The 21,559-nt window shown below is 40.9% G+C and overlaps 1 protein-coding gene across 1 annotated transcript in view; it reads left to right on the plus strand.

Annotated features, from left to right (window-relative positions):
* Window positions 1-19,516, plus strand: part of LOC107982814 (waprin-Enh1-like) — a 38,995-nt gene extending 19,479 nt beyond the window's left edge. The window contains exons 5-8 of the mRNA XM_062979781.1: window positions 2,436-2,567; window positions 14,178-16,374; window positions 17,114-17,257; window positions 18,636-19,516. Of these exons, the coding sequence (XP_062835851.1) occupies window positions 2,436-2,566 (131 nt within the window). The 3' untranslated portion in view covers window position 2,567; window positions 14,178-16,374; window positions 17,114-17,257; window positions 18,636-19,516. The remainder of the gene's footprint in view (window positions 1-2,435; window positions 2,568-14,177; window positions 16,375-17,113; window positions 17,258-18,635) is intronic.
* The last annotated feature ends 2,043 nt before the right edge of the window (window positions 19,517-21,559 follow it).

Here is a 21,559-nt window from a genome sequence, read left to right on the forward strand (position 1 = left end):
AACCTTGGAGTTAGTTGTCCATGTAGATGGGTCATTGCTATGCAATTTTTTTGTGATATGCATGGAGTGAACTCATGCATCCTGGAGAATAAAAGCTCTATATGGCTTAGCTCCAGGCTATTCTTCATATCTCCATATCCATATCCAATATCTCCATATCCAAGTCTTACCATATATAAGGAATGGATTTCACTTGGTTCTGCCATCTTATGAGGACTCGGGAGAGAGCCTTTTCAGTGGCTGCTCCCAGGCCATGGAACTTTCTGTGAATGTAGGATAGGTTGATTATATCATTGCTTCTTTCTACCAGCAGGCCAGAAATTTCCTGTTTAAATAGGGCTTCGGGTTTTAATCTGATTGTGGTAGTGAAATGGGGAGGTTTTTCCATGATTTTAATGTTTTATTTAAGAGGATTATATTTAATTCTTAAAAACAATATCAGTCAAGATTGTTTTTGTTTTAATACATAGTATGGCCCACTTTGGGTTCCATATGGGAGAAAAACAGGCTATAAAATAAACACACACACACATCCCAGTATGGGAGTGTATCAAGTGTTTTTGAAATTGGGCAAGGCCACACCAAGTCATACATTTTTATTTATTTCGTGTCACAAGCACTGCATAATAATAAACTTAAAACCGATAAAATAATGGGATCACAAACAGCTAAATAGTTTTAAATCAAAAGTGGGCAACAGCAACTTCATTGTCAGTAGCTTTAAACAATTCTTCCTCTGTACATGAGATAGGGCATTGTGGGCAAGCATACAGATGCTACGTTGTTTGTTCTGTTCCGCAATCACACTAGGTGGAGGATTCTTCTAGGTAGTGGCATTTTGCCAGGTAGTCTTTTGATCTGTCCACTTCACTTCTGAGTCTTTTCAGGGACTTCAAAGTTGCCAGTTCTTGGTTTGGTCCTGAAGGCAGACCCTCATGTAGGGGGGGGGGGGGCGCATCCAAATGGGATTGCCTGGTTTAGCTGCCCACAGGGATATTCTTGCTGTTGCCAAAGGGATATTAAGAGGAGTGGTGGTTCTCATGTAGCCTTTCTTTGGTTTAGTCTACTGGGAGGAGGCTGATAGCCATGCAGTGGGTGGCTTTCACAGTGTTCCACCTTATTTCTCTCACAGCAGCAACTTCTCGTCGCACATTTGGGGGGGGGGGGAGGGCAATGCCAGCTAACTTGTAGAGTTTATAAACAGATGTAGGTTTGAGACATCCTGTGATTATTCTGCATGTTTTATTCAGTGCTATGTTCACCTGCTTTGCAAGGACAGACCTGTGCCAAACAGGGCAGGCATACTCAGCAGCTGAGTAAGAAAAGGCTAGGGCTGATGTTCTTATTAATTCATTAAGGCATACATTGCCCACATTGGTTTTAATAATACAAAAGAAATTACTCTTTCACTATATTGCATTTGTTCCATTCTGTTATATAATGAAATGAAATGCGCTGACATTTCTTTATTGCAAGATCCACCCAAAGGATCCTTATGCAGTTATGTCCTCCTTCATTGCTTTTGAGGTCGAACTTGGGACATACTGTTGCACTATTTTGATACTACACATGGCACTGAATGTTTGCCTGTCGGTCTAGTTCTGCTATTTAAAAGTAGTTTCTGGCATTTTAGATGAGGAGAATTCTTCAAAAATAATAACTCATACCAAACTGAACCATGAGAAATAAACAAACATCCTCAGAGAAAGAATAAAAATAGTATATTACATTTTAGACATTTTTAATATCAACAGCTGGACAAGATGACAAGATCTATATAAACACAAAAATGATAGAAACAATCTGTTTCAGACAATTTTAATATCAATAGCCCATGTTATTATTATTATTTTTGCTATCTTTGAAACAACAGATACAATTCCAATCAGATGTCTGAGACATGTCTGTTTATTTCTTATGAACTTGCCTGGTATGAGTTCTTGTGTCTGAGACTCTTCCCTCTTCTGTTGGTTCAAAAACAAAACAAAAAACTTAGTACCATAATTTTTCCTCTCTGTTTTGGCACCATGTGTATAGAATTGCTGAGGCCCTTCATAAGGGCCATAAAAAGAATAAATGGTAGCAATTCTTATCCTATCAAAGGAAGTATCAGAACTGGGCAGGCAGTATTTCCTTTTTCTCTGAAGGCTTTGGAGCAAGGATTGAAAAAGCATGACTAGAGGATTCAAAAAGGTAACTTTTTCAAGATATGGTCTGAAGCTATGTACCATCATTCTTATGGCGATTTGAACAGACCTATAAAATCCCCTGTAATATGCTTTCTGAGTCAGAAATTCTGACCATCAGTTCCCATATGGCTTTTTAGCAGAGACAATTTGGTTGCCCTGTAGACAAAATAAACATGACAATGTATTTGTCAGAGTTTGGTTGTTTGGTTAACAATTATCCTTGTCTATCCTGCTATACTTGTTTAGTAATGCCTTGGAATTGCCAACGATTTCCGCATAGCTGCTCTGTTCCTGGGATACACCGTTGTAGTCATGATCGTGACTGTCCAGGAAGACAACGATGCTGTTACCACAATTGTGCCAGGGGCTGCAGATAAGGTATCATAATCTATGACAAAGAACATTATTTGCATGCCATTTTGCAATATGCAGTTTGTTATGTTATGCTTAACACAATACAGGGAACTGGGAACTACAGGAAGATGATTATCATGACTATAGCTTTGAATTTTCTACTTATCCCCTTTCCATTTACTGATAATACCTTACCTTCCTTCCACAATGTCATAACTGCAACATTTGGAGGGAAAGAGGGGAAACTGAGGGAGACTCCTCCAAGGAGGGCTTCCAACTACTATATGCTCAAATGGAAGGCTGCTCACCTGTGCTCGCTTCTCCTTTTGTCCATCCCTGACACTTCTCAGAAAAGAAACCATGAAAAGGAATGACAGCAATCCTGACAGCATAGTGTTTTTATAGAAAATGCAATTGTAGCAGGGCAAGGTTAGAGGTATAGTCTGAGATCTTTTCAATGACATAACTTTCCTGTTATACCTGTGCAGAAACTATTTTGGTTGTTGCACAAGAGATTCTTCAGTATTCACGGCTTCCCTCTGCAATGCCCTCTAACCAGGGCAGTAGAATCTTACCACATTGTAGTATGTCACAACAACCAATTAGTAGCTGGAGGATAGAAGCACTCAGGCTCTCTATAGCTATGTGCTGGTAGAAGAGATCTTCCACATCTCCAGGATATTCACATGCATTTGTTGGAGATCCGGGATGGTGGCATTGGTGACATGTGTATATCCTGACATGGACAAAAAAATACAAATTCCGATGTACATTGCACATGTCTTATTTGTAGTGCAAAAACAACAACAACAACAACAACAATGAAATAACAATAAAAGAGCAATACCATATTTAAAAATAAAAACAATTTTAACCAACATACATTTATCAGGATTTCAATGGGAAGTGTGGGCCTGCTTATGGCCAATGAGATAGTCAAGTTAATTAGGGTTGTTGTTGTTGTTGTTGTTGTTGTGTGCCTTCAAGTCATTTCAGACTTTGGGCAAGCCTAAGTCTAAAATTTATTTATTTATTTATTATATTTATTTACTACATTTGTATCACACCCTTCTCACCCCTAAGGGGACTCAGAGTGGCTTACAAATTATATGTACATACAATATGTTATATTGTTAGCATAGCACACTATTAGCATTATATATTACTATATTGAACTGTACCACTATACTGAATTATTATTAGTAATATTATTAGTAATATATAATTAATACTATTGTATGGTATTATTATTAGTGTTATATTGTATTACATTATAATATTATTATCAATATTATATGTATATACAATATATTATATTATAAAACTGAGGGCGGGGGCCAGGTAAATGACCTTGGAGGGCCGCATCCGGCCCCTGGGCCTTAGTTTGGGGACCCCTGCACTAGAGGAATGAACTGCCAAGCCCACCTCTAAATATTCTTTGCAGGAGAAAACCCTATGAAATTCAAGAGGTTGCTTTAGATTGACAAGCAACTTGCAGGCACTTTTACACACATAATGACTATGCCACAGACTCCACTTCCTTTTGCTATTGAGATACTGTTTTAGACAATGTAATTTGTTGGGCCAAAAAGCATCTTGTGCTGATTTTGGGTGAACTTTGCTGCTGAGCCATAATTCTTCTCTTTCTGTGTCCCTTTTTTTTTCACTGGTAGAGAAGGAATGGAATATCTGAAGGTACCTCAGTCTCTCCCTCTGGGAGTTTTGGATTGCTTCCCGAGATGTGAACCAAATATAGAACTAAATGATAAGCTATCAAGTAAGATAATAGTTTCAACAGCCCTGATTCAGAACTGGTGATCCCCAAAGAAATATTTCTAAGGTTCCTCTTATATTTCTAAGTAATCATCTGGGGAAGAATAACAGACATATTCTCATTTCCAAGCATTTTCCAAGGTAGCTTTGAGTCAAAGGAAAGAAAGGGAACCCTTGTCCAGCACTATTTCCTTCTCTGTAATCAAAAGGGGTTTTCTTCCTTCTTTTCATTTCTCATTCAAAAATCTGCTGGACCATCATGTTAATGAAGTTTCAAAGTACTTGAGAACAGAATACTGAGAGCAGAATTGACCACATCATCCATTATCTGTTGCAGGAAACCACTTTCTATCCAACTGAATATTGATACCATCTGGTTTCTAGATCTTCTCATCTCAGTTTCAGAAATCATCAGAAACTGGAGAACATGCATGAACAGAAGAGGAGCTCCTTTTTGTCTTACATATTTGCAGTTAGCCTCCTGGGGGATTTTTTTTTTTGCATGGGTTATATACACATCTTTTATATAAATTACACTATTTAAAATATTTAAGGTTAAAAATCATCCTGTTTTTGTGACTTCCCATGTAGAAGGCAAGATCTTCAGCAAAATCTCTCTCAAGATACTTTTTGAGCTGAATTTGTTATAGTTTGCTAGTTGGGAATTCTGAAAGTTGTGGTCCACAAAAATAATATTTTAAAACTCTGAAATAGGGATGTTGGGATTTTCACAAAAATGAAAATTTTTCAGTGGATCCAGGATCCATTTTACTCTTTCCTTCCTTAATACTTGTTTGCTTCTTCTTTTTCCACAATACCTAAAAGAAGGAGGGAAAGACCTTATATTTAGGCACATTATTGCATAATATATATATACATTGCACACAGGGCCGGCCGGAGATAATTTTCAATGTTAAGCGGGGGTGCTGAAAAGTGCCCCCGCCACTGGCCCTGCCTCCCACGCCCTGGCCCCGCCCAGCATGCCCTGGCCCCGCCTCCCACGCAGCGTGGGAGGCGGGGCCAGGGCGAATAGCGTGGGAGGCGGGGCCAGAGTTGGTCCCGCCTCCCACGCTATTCGCCCTGGCCTGTCTGGCCTTTTCTAGCTGGCCAGACTGCAGCGGAGGTCCCTCCAGGCCACAATCACGGCCTGGAGGGACCTCCGCTGCAGTCTGGCCAGCTAGAAAAGGCCAGACGGGCGAGCGGGAGTAGCGTGGGAGGTGGTGCCAACTCTGCCCCCCCCGCCCAGCGTGTCCTGGCCCCGCCTCCCACGCTGTGTGGGAGGCGGGGCCAGGGCACGCTGGGTGGGGGGGCGGGGCCAGAGTCACGGCCTGGAGGGACCTCCGCTGCAGTCTGGCCAGCTAGAAAAGGCCAGACGGGCGAGCGGGAGTAGCGTGGGAGGCGGGGCCAACTCTGCCCCCCCCCGCCCAGCGTGTCCTGGCCCCGCCTCCCACACTGCGTGGGAGGCGGGGCCAGGGCACGCTGGGTGGGGAGGCGGGGCCAGAGTTGGCCCCGCCTCCCGTGCTACTCCCGTTTGCCCATCTGGCCTTTTCTAGCTGGCCAGACTGCAGCGGAGGTCCCTCCAGGCCGCGATTGCTAGAAAAGGCCAGACGGGCCAGGGCGAATAGCACACTATTTGCCCTGGCCCCGCCTCCCACGCAGCGTGGGAGGTGGGGCCAGGGCACGCTGGGCGGGAGGGCGGGGCACCGCCCTGACAGTGCCCCGCCTCGCGCCCAGTGCACCCTGGCCTTGTGGCAGCTGGCCGGGCAAGCCTTGTGGCCTGGCTGGCCTTACCCAGCTGGCCGCCGGCCGGGCAAGGCCAGCCAGGCCAGGGTGCACTGGGTGGGAGGCGGGGCACCGTCAGGGCGGTGCCCCGCCTCCCGCCCAGCCTGACGGCGCCCCCCCCGGACCTGCGCCCGAGGCGGCGGCCTCACGTGGCCTCCATAGTGGGGCCGGCCCTGATTGCACAACAATACTATGAAAATGACTGTTTCAATGTGCACCTATGTGAACCAACATGGTGTAGTGATTTGAGTGTTGGACTAGAACTCTGGGACCAGGTTTCAAGTCCCTACTTGGGCATAGAAACCTATTGGGTGAACTTGGTCAAGTCACTCTCTCTCAGCCTCAAAGAAAGATAAAGATAAACTGCCTCTGAATAAATTTTGAAAAGAAAAGCCTGTGGTGAATTTTCATTAGAGTCACATAGAACAGAAGTGACCTGAAGGCACACAACAACAACAACAACAATGCTTCTTAATACATTTGATTGATTAGGACCTCTTTCTTCTTTTGTATATTGTTTGGTATTTTGCTTATCAGCAAAACTGACTCCTCTATCAGATTGTTCAAATTGGGAACTTCCACAAGGCAACAGAACAATCTGTCAAATGTACATTCCAAATTCTGCCAGGTGAAAAAAAATCTTTTTTACTCTTCTATGGACTTGGAAATATTTTTCCTTTTTGAATCAAATCATAATGCCACAATCCTGTCCCATAGGCATTTTGGTGGTCCTGCAATGCTTTGGACTGCAGATGACATAAGTATCAAGCAACATGAGTAATGATCATGGTGGAGGCTCCTTCTTTGGAGGCTTTTAAGCAGAGGCTGGATGGCCATCTGTCGGAGGTGCTTTGAATGAGATATTCCTGTTTCTTGCAGGGGGTTGGACTGGATGGCCCGTGAGGTCTCTTCCAACTCTACGATTCTATGATTCTATGATTATGGATCTTATAGCTTTAAAAACTGGAAGATCGCCAGTTGCATCATATCAACCACAAGGAGTAACTATCTTTCCCTTAGACCAGATTTTCTTTTGATAAGTGTAGAACCTAATGTCATGCATAAGAGAGCAAATGGTAAAATATTTAAGATTAGTAATTTAAGATACTTTAAAATATTTTTCCAGTTGATATGTAATATTTCATGCCTCTTCCAGGTCACTGAGTATTCTAAGATCTTGCTACTTGTTGTGTGCCTTCAATTCCTGCTTATAAGAGAATGCACAAATAATAATAAATAATAAAATTATTTATATTTCTCCCTATCTCCCCAGGGTGACTCAAAAAGGTATAGATGTCCTGCAAAGGTGACCCCTATTATAGAGTTTTCATTACAAGACTATTCAGAGGGGTTTTTGTCACTGCTTTCCTTCGAGTCTGAGAGAGTATAACTTGTCCACATTTGCCTTGTAGTCAGGGCCGGTTGAACGTAGAGGCCTCTGAAGCGGCCGCTTCGGGCGCACGCCGAGAGGGGCGCTGTCGAGGCGTCGACAGCTCCCCCATAGCGCCGCCGATGCCGCCGCTGTTAGCTCGGGGCTTCAATCGCTCACGCCCGCACCAAACTGCACAGCGCTGAAGATGCTGGACGCAAGCGCAGATCGGCCGGCGAACTGTGCCTGCGTCCATAAGCCTTGGGAGAACTGGGCGATCGCCCATTTCGCCCAAGGCTTCTGGACGCAAGCGCAGATTGGCCGGCGAACTGCGCCTGCGTCCACAAGCCTTGGGAGAATAAATATTCTTGGATGGTGAAATAAATAGAGCAGGACAGTGCTTTTGGACCACAGGGAAAGTTCTGAATTTTGTGTAATGATTATAGTACGAAAGGCAAGTGTGAATATTAGGAAACTACTAATTAGGAAACTATGGACTAAGGTTTTCTAATTCGGGGACTACCTGTATATCACTTTCCCCCCAAAATAGCCTTTAAGGAAATGCAGTTATGAAAACATTTTGGCTTTATATGTTGGATGAAACATCAAATGCAGGGGATTGGAAATATTTAAACAATGTAAAAAGATACTGCCCCTGGCCATGCTGAATCAGAATGACAATCTTAAGTTAGAATGAGATTTCACCATGCTGGGTTATGGACTTTTCTATTTGCAGAAAAACCTGGACGGTGTCCAAAAGATCATTATAAATACACTGTTCGTCTTCCTGACGAATGCATAAATGATTCTCCTTGCCAAGGAAAAAAAGAAGTGCTGTGAATATTGCTGTTCAAAGCACTGTCTGGATGCGTAATGAGGTACTTTGAAGACTCTCTGACTTTGTTTTGCTTGTGTATATAAGAACTGGCATGATGTAATGGTCTGAGTGTTGGACTAGACTTGAGGGAGGAGAGGCTTTGCTGTGGGAGCACAATGGGTGATTCTGGGGAAGTGACACTGTCTCTGAACAAATCTGCTAAGAAAGCCCTGTAGTGCCCTATTACCCACTCAAGTGCATTTGGGAGAACATGGGAGAGGGCCTTTTTGGTGGTTGCTCCCAGGCTGTGGGGCTCCTTCCCAAGAGAGACCAAGATGGCTTTCCTCAGGCAGGTCAAGACCTTCTTTTGCCAGCAGGCATTTGGGGAAGGATAAAGGGCAGGCTGCTGGGGAAGTGTGGGTGGGATTGGGGGGGGGGTTAGTTTTAAAGACTATTATAAGCGTATGGTACTGTTCCATTATATGGGTGGGCCCCAAAAGGGGTCCTAGATAGAGAAGGATAATCCATTTGTGGAGGGGAGTTGACGGAGTAAAACCATTTTCCCCTGTTTTCCTATTATTCCCCCCACCCCTGTCACCATTGTCAAAACAACCCTCATTTATGACATGGAAAATGTCTGTGTGTGTGTGTGTGGGGGGGGGGGATAACCAACAAAAATGGGAAAAATGGTTTTACTCCTTCAACTCCCCCCTTTGAAATGGACTGTCCTCCTCTATCTAGGCTCCCTTTTGGAGTCCATCTGGATAATGGAACAGGACAAAGTACATTTATTATATTTTAATCTGTTTTTACCACACACTAGAGTGTAGGATTGGTAAGGTAAAGGTTTTCCCCTGACATTAAGTTGTGTCCAACTCCGGCGCTTGGTGCTCATCTCAATTTCTAAGTCAAAGAGCCAGTGTTGTCTAGAGATGCCTCCAAGGTCTTGTGGCCGGCATGACTGCATGGAGTGCAGTTATCTCACCGTAGCAATACCTATTGATCTACTCACATTGGCATGTTTTCGAACTGCTAGGCTGGCAGAAGCTGGGGCTAACAGCGGGAGTTCACTCCGCTCCTCAGATTCAAACTGCCGATGCCTTTGCTCAGCAAGTTCAGCAGCTTAGCAATTTAACCCGTGTGAAGCCACTTCACAAAGGTTCCTTCAGACAGGGGGGAAAATCTTTTCCTTTATATCCCACCTCTGTCACCAATTTGGAACTGAGCCTGGAACTGAGGGGGATGTGGGTTTAAAAAGAGAATTTTCAAAGATACTTCCAATGTCTCTAAGTCCCATATGTTTTGATTGACCTAAGTTGCAAAAGACCTATGTTTGAGAAAAGCTTACATTTGAGAGAAAATGCTGATGTTTGGAAAAAGAGTTGTTCCAGAGAAAAAGAAGTTACTTTCAATAATAACAATACATCAAGTCAGAACCGGTTACCCACTACTCCCTCAGATTCCCATACTGTTTCAAACCTATACTTGCAACAAGAGGAAGATAAGGTGGTACTGAGATCAGGGTCAATAACATTAAAGCACTATTGTCTAAAGAGTCACATGTTGTTACAGCATAGAAAACCAATGGAATTGCATGATGGTTAAGATGCTTGTGATGCAGCCAACATTAGATGAATGGGGTAAATGATCTTTGTAAGTCAATAAGGATATGCTTACTATTTTCTGTAGAAGTGATAAAAACCCTTGCAACCACTTTGAAAGGGCGACAAAACCTTTGAATTCATTCCTGTATGCTATTTGTCATTATTGCTAAGCTCACAATAAATAGTTCTTTGCAGTTTGAAGATCCAACTTTCGTGGTGTCCTTCCTCGCCCTCTCCACAGAAAAGGGGCCTCCTGCTTTTGACTTTGGATTAAGAGGAGTTTTTTTTACATATTTTTACATCTTTTGCCCCTTCAACACCTGTTCCTAATCCAAGATTGCAGGGATCTTCTTGGACTCTTTAAATCTGATTCAGTGTTTTAGAGACACAGTCTTCATACAGAACGAAACAGTAACTATTTATTAAGATCTTGCAACAAAAGCGTGTTGGTTACATTTGTATATTGCTTTCTTGGTTGAATAACAATGTTTCATTGTTGGGGCCTCCTGCATTTGACTTTGGATTAAGAGGAGTATTTTTACATCTTTTACATCCTTGCCCCTTCATCGTTACAGAAGGAAAGCTGTATTTTCATACAAATCTTTATACACAGAAAGATTCACTTGTTTACTATGCAGGAGCAGACTCTCATCTGTTTTCAACTTATTATACTATTTCTTCAAATACCTTTTGTTAACATATTCCCTGATCTATATTCACTGACAACTAACTTTCATGACCTAGCAGTTAGCTCTCCCCTGTCCTAACTGACTTTAGAATGTTTGTTTTCCCCCCCAACTGCCATTCTTGGCTCTCTCCCCTTTCAAATTCTGGCACCTGCTCATTTACATATGACCAATCAGGTCTCCCCTATGTAAATTAGCTCCTCCCCGGTTCTACTTTCTAAGAATCACAAAATGGCTGTTCGCACACCTGTAAGGTAGGTAATGTTTCAACACCAACAATCATATTTAAAATTTACACTATAATCAAGCATTTCTCTACACCCTGGTTTGAATTCCCACGAGGGGAAAAGTTTGGCTTGGACAAATGTTCGACAGTGGCATTGAAGAAGGGAAAAATCATTGAAAGTGAGGGCATAAATATGCCTAATGGCCAAACAATAAAGTGTCACCAGCCAGAGGCCTATAAATATCTGGGCATATTACAGCTGAACAACATCAAGCATGAACATGTGAAGACTGTGGTCAGTAAAGAATACACACAAAGGGTCAGAAAAATTCTCAAAAGCAAGCTCAATGGAGGCAACACCATCAAGGCCATAAACACCTGGGCCATACCTGTCATAAGATATACTGCTGGCATCATAAACTGGACACAGATGGAACTGGACAATTTGGACAGAAAAACAAGAAAACTCATGACCATTCATCATTCACTGCACCCTCGCAGTGATGTTGACCGGCTATATCTGCCTAGAAGATCAGGGGGTAGAGGACTCTTACAAGTAAAACAAGCAGTCAAAGAAGATGAACATGCCCTGGCAGAATATGTAAAGCAAAGTGAAGAACCTGCTTTGATTGAAGTCAAAAATCAGAAACTCCTCAAAGCACAGCAGACAAAAAACCAGTACAAGAAAACCACACTACAAACTAGAGCTGACAGCTGGCACAACAAAACATTGCATGGAAAGTTCCTTGACAAAATTGAAGGAAAAGCTGATAAGGAGAAGACCTGGCTCTGGCTCACGAATGGGACCCTGAAGAAGGAGACAGAAGGCCTGATCCTTGCAGCCCAGGAGCAAGCCATCAGGACAAATGCAATTAAGGCCAAGATCGAAAAATCAGCTGATGACCCAAAATGCAGACTGTGCAAGGAAACTGACGAAACCATTGATCATATCCTCAGCTGCTGTAAGAAAATTGCACAGACAGACTACAAACAGAGGCACAACTATGTGGCCCAAATGATTCATTGGAACTTATGCCTCAAGTACCACCTGCCAGCAGCAAAGAACTGGTGGGATCACAAACCTGCAAAAGTATTGGAAAATGAGCACGCAAAGATACTGTGGGACTTCCGAATCCAGACTGACAAAGTTCTGGAACACAACACACCAGACATCACAGTTGTGGAAAGGAAAAAGGTTTGGATCATTGATGTCGCCATCCCAGGTGACAGTCGCATTGACGAAAAACAACAGGAAAAACTCAGACGCTATCAGGACCTCAAGATTGAACTTCAGAGACTCTGGCAGAAACCAGTCCAGGTGGTCCCAGTGATGATCGGCACATTGGGTGCCGTGCCAAAAGATCTCAGCTGGCATTTGGAAACAATAGACATTGACAAAATCACGATCTGCCAACTGCAAAAGGCCACCCTACTGGGATCTGCACGCATCTTCCGAAAATACATCACACAGTCCTAGACACTTGGGAAGTGTTCGACTTGTGATTTTGTGATACGAAATCCAGCGTATCTATCTTGTTTGCTATGTCATAATAAAATAATAATAAATATCACCATAAATCAAAACAACAAAAATATGTGCAAACACACTCTAAATCCCATGCTGCTCTATCTTAGTCATATTTGCTGGACCCTTATGTTCCATTGAAAAGTGATTGCCCCACATTCCATAATCTAATGTGTGGGGTTTTTTCCACCACAACTTGAAAGGAAGATGAGTGAAGAAGTACTGCCCAGCTTGTACAGGCCATCTTAAATGAGAATGAGTTGGCATAGCACTTACTTCTGTGGGAATAGAGCTGACTGATTTATTATATCTAGTCTGCACATCATTCACCTGAGCCACATGCAGATAAAGGAGAACATCAGCTGTACCACGTACTTAAGTTTTCCATGAGCGATCTGAATAAAGCATATGGCTCTTGGTGGGTGTGTGAGGGAAATCATGCCTTCTCAGATTCAAATTAATTGTGACTTTTAAGTTTGGGTGTTGTTCATTTGTTAATTAGATCCTCTGAAGTTCTGTGAAGTGAGATGGCAGATGTAAAGAATCACTTAGTCCTTCCCTTTCTCACCACAGATCTAAAGCTGATATTTATGATGTAAGTAGTCTAAGGAAGCTGAGGAGCCTTATCACCAAGGTGAAAGAAGAAAGTGCAAAAGCTGGGTTGCAGTTAAACGTCAAGAAAACCAAGATCATGGCAACTACACTTATTGATAACTGGCAAATAGAAGGAGAAAACGTGGAGGCAGTGACAGACTTTATATTTCTAGGCGCGAAGATCACTGCAGATCCAGACTGCAGTCAGGAAATCAGAAGACGTTTACTTCTTGGGAGGAGAGCAATGGCCAATCTTGATAAAATAGTGAAAAGCAGAGACATCACACTGGCAACGAAGGTCCGCATAGTCAAAACAATGGTATTCCCCATAGTAACCTATGGATGCGAGAGCTGGACCATAAGGAAGGCTGAACGAAGGAAGATAGACACTTTTGAACTTTGGTGCTGGAGGAAAATCCTGAGAGTGCCTTGGACCACAAGAAGATCCAACCAGTCCATCCTCCAGGAAATAATGCCCGGCTGCTCACTGGAGGGAAGGATATTAGAGGGAAAGCTGAAGTATTTTGGCCACATCACGAGGAGACAGGAAAGCTTGGAAAAGATCACGATGCTGGGGAAAATGGAAGGAAAAAGGAAGAGAGGCCGACCGAGGGCAAGATGGATGGACTGTCTCCTTGAAGTGATTGGCTTGACCTTGAAGGAACTGGGGCCGGTGACGGCCAACAGGGAGCTCTGGTGTGGACTAGTCCATGAGGTCACGAAGAGTCGGAAACGACTATGCGATTGCACAGCAGCATCAATATAAGGAAAGGGACTGGACAAGCTCTCCTTGAGCTCAGCTTGCATTAACATACACCCTGAATGCTCATATCCATTAAACAATGGTTATTCATAGATAAAGCCATTTTTCTTTTCACCTTCCTGTGCCCTGCATCTCAAATGCTCACCAGCCATGCCCACTTCCAGTTTCTGCTTCCTGCTCTTAGATAGGTCAGAAGTTAATTCTCCATCTGGCGATTGCTGTTAAATGCAAATGTACTTATAATTTAATTATACCTACAAAGGCTAGGTGTGTCATAAACATCGATATTGGCATGCTTACTAGTTGAATCTTGTAAACCTTGACTGAATGATTAATCCTTACTTTACATAAATTTTTTTATTATCCAACCCAATTCATATAGAACCTCTATGATGAGATATAATTTATATTAAAACCATGTGATTCTTCAAAGCAAAAAGATAATTACTAGAAAATAATATCCCCCCCCCTTTTTTTTTTTAACTGTATTTACAGAATTCCTTTTCTTCATCATACAACTTGCTGTGGACCAGATGCAGAACAAGGACTTGTTGTGGCTTGTCATTTTTCTAAAGGTGGAAACAGAACTGAAATATTTTGGATAGGAATTCTTTGTCCGTTATTGCGCTATTCCACCCAAATTCGGTCTAATTATATACAATAAACATTCCTTAAAGAATGTAGTCCTCTAATGACTTGGCCTTCTTTTTCCTTGAATACTACATGTAGTTGTTATTCCTACAGATGTGCAGTTTAAAAGTTATGAAATGGAAATGGGCAAAAGAAATGAAATATATAAGTAGATGAACAGTGGGTAAACAACATAAGGAAGCAAAGATTATTCAGAACCAAAATGTGAATCCCTAATCACTACTTAAACACTGTGGTAAACCCAGGTATTAGTTCCAGCCAGATCCAATGGACACATACACTGTTGACACATATAGTTTAGTATGGAACTAAACCTTAGTAATCTACATTATCTCTGACACTGATGATTGCATAATAGGTAAAGGTTTCATCTTGATATTAAGACTAGTCATGTCTGACTCTGAGGGTTGGTGCTCATCTCCATTTCTAAGCTGAAGAGATGGTGTTGTCCGTAGACACCTCCAAGGTCACGTGGCTTGCATGACTGCATGGAGTGCCGTTACCTTCTTGCCAGAGCAGTACCTATTGATCTACTCACATTTGAATGTTTACAAACTGCTAAGTTGGCAAAAGCTGGTGCTAACAGCGGGAGTGCACCCTGCTCCCCGGATTCGAACCACCCAACTTTCGGTCAGCCAGTTAAGCAGTTCAGCGATTGCATAATAACATACCATATTTACTCAAATCTAATGCTCACCTTTTTGGGCTATATTACCTTCCCAAAATTAAGGTGTGCATTTGATCCATATAATAGGGTAATCTTAGTACTGAGCCTTAACAAAAGGGGAAGCTGGAGCACCTGGAGCTCCTATTTGAGGGATGTCATCTCTAATTTAATTGCCATACTTCAATGCTTTACAATGCTCTTTGGTAGCCCCCATGATCCCAAACTACAGCCCCTATGACTCCATAGCATTGAGTTAGGGTAGTTAAAAGGGATTCATTCTACAGCATAGATGCACCCCAGGTTTTCTTTTCCATAGCTGAAAGTTTTGGTCTTCCAATACTTTTGTTTTCAAAGAAGGAGTTCTAAGCAGGCAGCTAATGTAATGCGCACAATTTTGGCCAAAATCCAAAGAGTGCACATTTTGCTTCTGCACGTTACATTTGGGAGCTAATAATGTTCTTGGTTTCAGGATTTTGAAAATTGAGGTGCACATTAGATTTGATGGAACATTAGGCTCAAGTAAATAAGGGTAATAAAATCATATGAGAAATGCAGCAAAAATTATGTGAAAAAGATGCAATGAGACTATGGCATGAGGAAAAGATTTTACACTTGGTTTGAAATAAATTGTTTTATCTGAAACAATTTAAAATTAGAGAGAGGAGAAATAAAAGAAAATTTGTTTGAGATTGTATGGAAACAGTTTATATATGACAAAATAATAGCAGCTTTAAACCACTCTTACATCAAGTGATCTTTTGGATAAATGACTAGGGGAAAATATGACTATTATTAATAAGATTAGACAATTAGGTAGAGGATAATTTATTAGTAGGTTTGACAGGGGGGTACTTTGCAAATGTCTATGAGTTGGGGAGTGGTGGATGAGATAAAAGCAAGTTTTTACATTATGATTTACTGTAAAAAAAATAATAATCAGCTACCACATTCTGAATGTGAGCCAACCCTTATGTGCCTGTTATTGGCACATATGTCATAGTTCAGATTTTCTCCCTCCCTCTCATACAGCTTTTGGCAAAAGCAAAACAAGTGGAAACTGTTTGACAAATGTCCCATTCCTAGTTTATCCTTAAATTGGGCTGGAGGAGGGAGGGAAATAGAAAAGAATGTCAATGAGAAGGACTACACAACAGAACTCACTTAGCGAGATGCACCGGCTGGGCATGAGGGTGTGAGATGATGATGATGATCATCTCCTGACTCATCCATATCAGTATAAAGTGGACTTCAGCCTCCAGTGTTTGTGCCTGAGTCCTGCTGCAACCATGAAGACACCGGCTGCCTTCCTTCTTGTGAGCCTCCTTGTCATTTCCTTAGCAATGCCTGCTGCATCTGGCTCATATATCCCAAGAAGTAAGTCCAAAGACAACCTTCTTCTGAAATGAGTATCGCAAGCTACAGAAGAACCCCTTTCCCTCTGCTTATGGAGGGCCTTGCTTTCTCTTTACTTCTTCACCTTCATATTTTTTCTGTCCAACCTGTTTTAATGAAGCTCCTGTCAAAATCTTATGATGAGAGACAGAAAGGCAAGCAGATGCTCTGAGTAGGGGTTGTAATTTTCAAGCTTCTCTCATGACTTTTTTTTAGTTCAAAATATTTTCTTCACGGGAAGGGGGGAATTATTTAAAGGTCAGGTTCACAGGTTCTGACTAGCTCAGGGTTCTTTAAAGAGTTTCATGACCCAATGTAGATCTAAATGAAGATTTCCCAGGTTAGTCCAATTTTCTGATCCTATACACCATACTGGATTTTTTCCACTTCAGCTCTCTCCTTCTCCTCTTCTTCCCCCTCACATTCTCTTTCTGTGATTCTCACTTTCTCCTTTGACTTTCTCTTGAACCTCTCCACTCACTCTCTCAGAGATGGCAGCATTGGCATCAGGAGGGTGTGATACTTTCAGTTATGATGTCAATGCTACAATAAGGCTGAGAGATATTTCAGAGTACCTTCCCATTCCCTAGGGCTTATACCACCGTGGGCAGCATCACATTGATAAAATTTTATAGTACAGCATTTGCAAATCAAGATCAGATTAGAACAAGGGGCAATAAAAGGTTGTCTTTCATTACACACTTTCTTCTTTCACTTGAAGGGAAACCAGGACTTTGTCCGTTTGTTGCTGGAAGGTGCCGGATGCTTGATCCACCAAACAACTGTGATTCTGACTACCAATGCATCAATGAACTGAAATGCTGTGAAGGAATGTGTGGAAGAGACTGCGTCAAGCCAATATTTGGTACTATTGACAACAAGTTGTTCATATTATGTTGAGGCAGGATATGTTTTAGTCAGGGATACTAATTTTCACTTGGGAGAGGAGGTGAAGAGAGATATGAGCCATTCTTTTATAGAAATACATTTTAATACATGCATTTGTGGTATTTTTACAATGTTTATGTGCTTTAATTATTCTGTAACCCACCTCGAGCCACAAGGAGAGGCAGGTATTATTATTTTTCAAGTAAAGGGTGTCCAGAAATTGGAAGTGATTTGGCTTCCAGGGTGCTCAAAAGGTACTGAACATTACTTGCTGAGAAAGTGAGAGGTAATGTTGTCCTATGAAACATAACAACAGCCTCTGGTTTTGATACAACTGATGGGCAGAACAGACACAGTCCCTCATATATACCTTGCTCCAAGGTATTGGGGAACCACCAGCAGCATGTAGTTCAAATTACAAGGGGCTCCTTCCATAGAGGCAGGATACATTTCTCCCCCCTTTGGGCAATTGCAGTAATAATATAATGAGCAATGGGACATGATTCAGCATCTTAGAAAGGTCCTTGAGCATAAAACCTAGAGAACATTCACTGCTCCAGAGACTCCAGCCATATTAGGAGAAAATAATGTGTAACCTAAATATAGACAATGAAAATCCCTATGCTAAATGAGCTTGATCTACATGTAAGAAAAAAGTTTGGGGTAATGCAAGAGTTGAACAAATGCCTGGAGATAATTGTATATTCACTTATCTATATATGAAAAGATTGATGTTGTGATGCAGGGATTTGAAGCCACAAGAAGTAGTGTTAGATCTTATGATGTCACCCTATTTTTGTCTGTTCTGTAGTTTAGCTATGAGTTATGGTAGAAGAGAAGTTAATCTTAGAAGGAAGAAAAGAAAATACCCTAATACTTCACTGGTCTCTTTCTTTCTTCTTTATGAAGGGCAATTAATTCATTTATTTGTACATGTTACAACAGTTTTATAGTTTTTCAGATCCAATCATGGGTAACCCACAACTCTTGAATAAACAGAAATGTGGGAGGTTGAGCTTTTATTGTTCAGAGGTCCTTGAAAGTTTAATTACAGCTATATTACATTATTAGAAGCACCTCTTTGCCCTGAATAAGTCAAAACTAGTAGCTCCTCTTCAATAGCCTTCAGGAAGGGCATGAGAATATGTAGTCCCCCAAATGTGTGGTCTGTGATTCAAGTAAGGCAGGAACCTGACTCTATAATGATTGGGTGATGTACTCCCTTGCTCAGATCACAACCCACTGGTATTGCACATTGGTATTGAGAAGCAGCATTATGTTTATGTACTAAATTGTGCAATGCTTGTAATGATCACATTTAACCATATAAATCTTTTTCTTTATCTTTTCTTTAGTGTAAATTTCCCGCATCTCATGGATACCCAGCACCGACATGAATGTCCTGCACTTTTGATTCCCATGCTATCCTAATTCTTCTTCTAATTAACAGAGGACTGGTACCATATTTATACCTAATAGGTAGAACTAGTTTTTCTCTTTCCTGGAAATCCATTACAACAGATGGCTTTTGGACCAGCACCAGTTCATGGATCTGCACTTTGAGCAGCATTTCCCTATATGATGTTATCTCATCTGTGGCATTTTTGTGACTGCAAGCCCCAAACCAAGTATCACCATATTTCTGGGAAGGAAAATAATCAATGATTCCTTGAACTTTATCTTCTGAAAAAAATAAACCCAGCCTGAGGTCACGAACGGACACTCATTAACAACAATTTGTACAAGATCTCCTGCTAAATGATTGATTGATCTGAATATGGAAGAAATATATCCAAACCAAAATCTAGGTGTGAACTATTCACTATTTGAAGAAAGGGTTTCTAAACATCTGTGTTCATGTTTTCAATCCACTATCCCCTTTTCCTACTGCTGTCATCTTTATCAAGCATTACATTATTCCATTGGCAATGATTACATAATATATGATGGAAGATATACTGTATACTTACTGTGCTAATATTCACTGGTTTTTACAAAAATGTTCAGGCAAAAATTCTACAACCAGAATACTATATTTTTGATATGAATTCCATTGCAGTTTGAATTCTGCAGGCCATTGTTTTCACTATGGAACCTCTTACTGCAACATGAAGCAACCTTTTGGGAAAGGGATATGTATTTTTCATGAGAGGAGTTCTTAAAATGAAAATTAACCCTGTAATTGGAGACATTTTGAACTGCATGAATCTTTGCCAATAAAATATTTTCTGCAGCAGTTGCAAATCTCTCACTAACAAAAAAGGTTTGCTTGTTCCAATAGGGATATGTGCAAGCAGGAATGACTTTTAACTCTTAGGGCATGGTGAACATGAAATCACCAAGGGCCCTTTCACACTATATAATTCTGGTGCTATCAATTGCCATAGTTTCATCCTATGGGGTTTTTTGGATTTGCAGTCCAGGGAGGGATATTCAAGATTCTCAGACAAAGAGTTTTGGTGCCTCTTCAAACTACAAAGCCCATGCAGTCATGTAAGTTCATGTGGAACCATAGTACTACAATTGGATAGTGTAAAAATTATGAAATTCTGGAGTAAGATGCATGAAAGAGTCTGCTTCTGGTTTGGCACCTCACTGAAAACATTTTTCTGGGAAGGATGATTGGCCTATGAACATTAGTTCCAAACCCAAGTATACTCTTCTATGGGGGAAAAAAACCCAAAAGTTGATTTTGAGCCTGTTACGTATGAAAATGTAAACATCTTTGTTTGCTTGTGTGTATTTATTTAAAACATTCAATCACCATTTTTGGTAAGAATTGTTGCCTGTAGTTCTTTGCACCCCCTGCACTGAACCAGAGCTTGAGAATGTTTCATTATGGATGATAGTTCCTAGAACCCAGCATCTAACAACATAGTCATTAGGAGAAGTGAATCTAGAAGCTCTAATCTAAAAAAATAACTCTACAAACTTTGCCCAAGTACATCATATTGTTGTAACATGCTTTATAGTTCTAATTCAATGCTCTTAATCCAAATCCTATCTAGAATAAGACCATGGAATGAATTGTTGAAAAAGTATTCAACATTATGAGAGCCATCATGATGTAATGGTTTGAGTGCTGAAGTAGGACTCTGTGAGTAGGACCACTCACCCAGGGAAACCTTGTGAATGTTTCTGGGGAAGTTATACTCTCTCAGCCTCAGAGGAGGAAAGGGCAAACCACCCCTGAAGAACTGAAGAACAAGAAAACCCTGGAAGGAGTTGCTATAATTTGAAATAACCAGAAACCAACATTTAAGCAGATTCTATTTATTTAATAAACCTACTCCAGCTGACAGAAATTGGATTTAGATCTATTCAGTTCTAAGTTAGAATTAATTAATTAATCTATCACTGTCACTCTATGTCTACACCAAGTTCTGGGTAGGTCACAAAGAAAGCATGAAACTACCAAGTATTAAGATTGCCATACCTGGGACAGTTTATTTACAAAAGAAGGTTGAAATTATTACTGTGCTTTCATATAAGAAAATATGTCTAAATAAAGGAATCTGATAAGGGGTTTTAAAATTATAAATTAGTGAAGAGCTAACAGGAAATAAATTGAAATGTTTTTTCTCATCTTCTCACATTTCCTCATTCCTGAACCCAATGCTATCTAATTATATTGATGGATGTTTTGGGACAAGCTAGAAAAAGCCCTTCTTTACACAACACATAATTATCTTATGAAATTCACTGCTGCAAAACAGTAGATGGTTTTGAAAAGGTATTTGGAAGGTCATAACTACATAAACTAAACTGGTCCTCCATGTTCATAGTCCCTTTATGCATGTTGGGGATGAACCAGAGAAAGTTGGTCTCATTTAGCCACTTTGAGTCCCCTTCGGGGTGGAGGCAGGGTATAAATCAGGTAAATAAATAAAATAAGTAATAAATAAATTTACTCAACAGGTTGGTTGCTCTGGCAAACACTTTCTATAGAACTTCAAGCAGATGATGATACAGACTACTGTACACTCCATGCAATCTTATGCTATTTTAATTCTGTAGGCCTTTGTTTGAAATCATTTTATTATATTAAAAAAGCTTCCCCCCCTATTTTTCTCATCCTTTCTCTAAACCTTGTGCTATGAATGTTCTTATTTCACAACAATGGGTTAAATTGTATAGAAATGTGAAACTGAATATCACATTGTTTCTGAAAATAAACAATGGGATTGGAAATACTGGTGTACGTCTGTAGTGAAGGAACTATGTCAGGAATGAGGATAGAAGAAGATAGCATCATCTAGCTTGACCAATATAAATGTCA

Source organism: Anolis carolinensis, chromosome 4 (assembly GCF_035594765.1).
Source record: "Anolis carolinensis isolate JA03-04 chromosome 4, rAnoCar3.1.pri, whole genome shotgun sequence".
NCBI classification, from domain to species: Eukaryota; Metazoa; Chordata; class Lepidosauria; order Squamata; family Dactyloidae; genus Anolis; species Anolis carolinensis.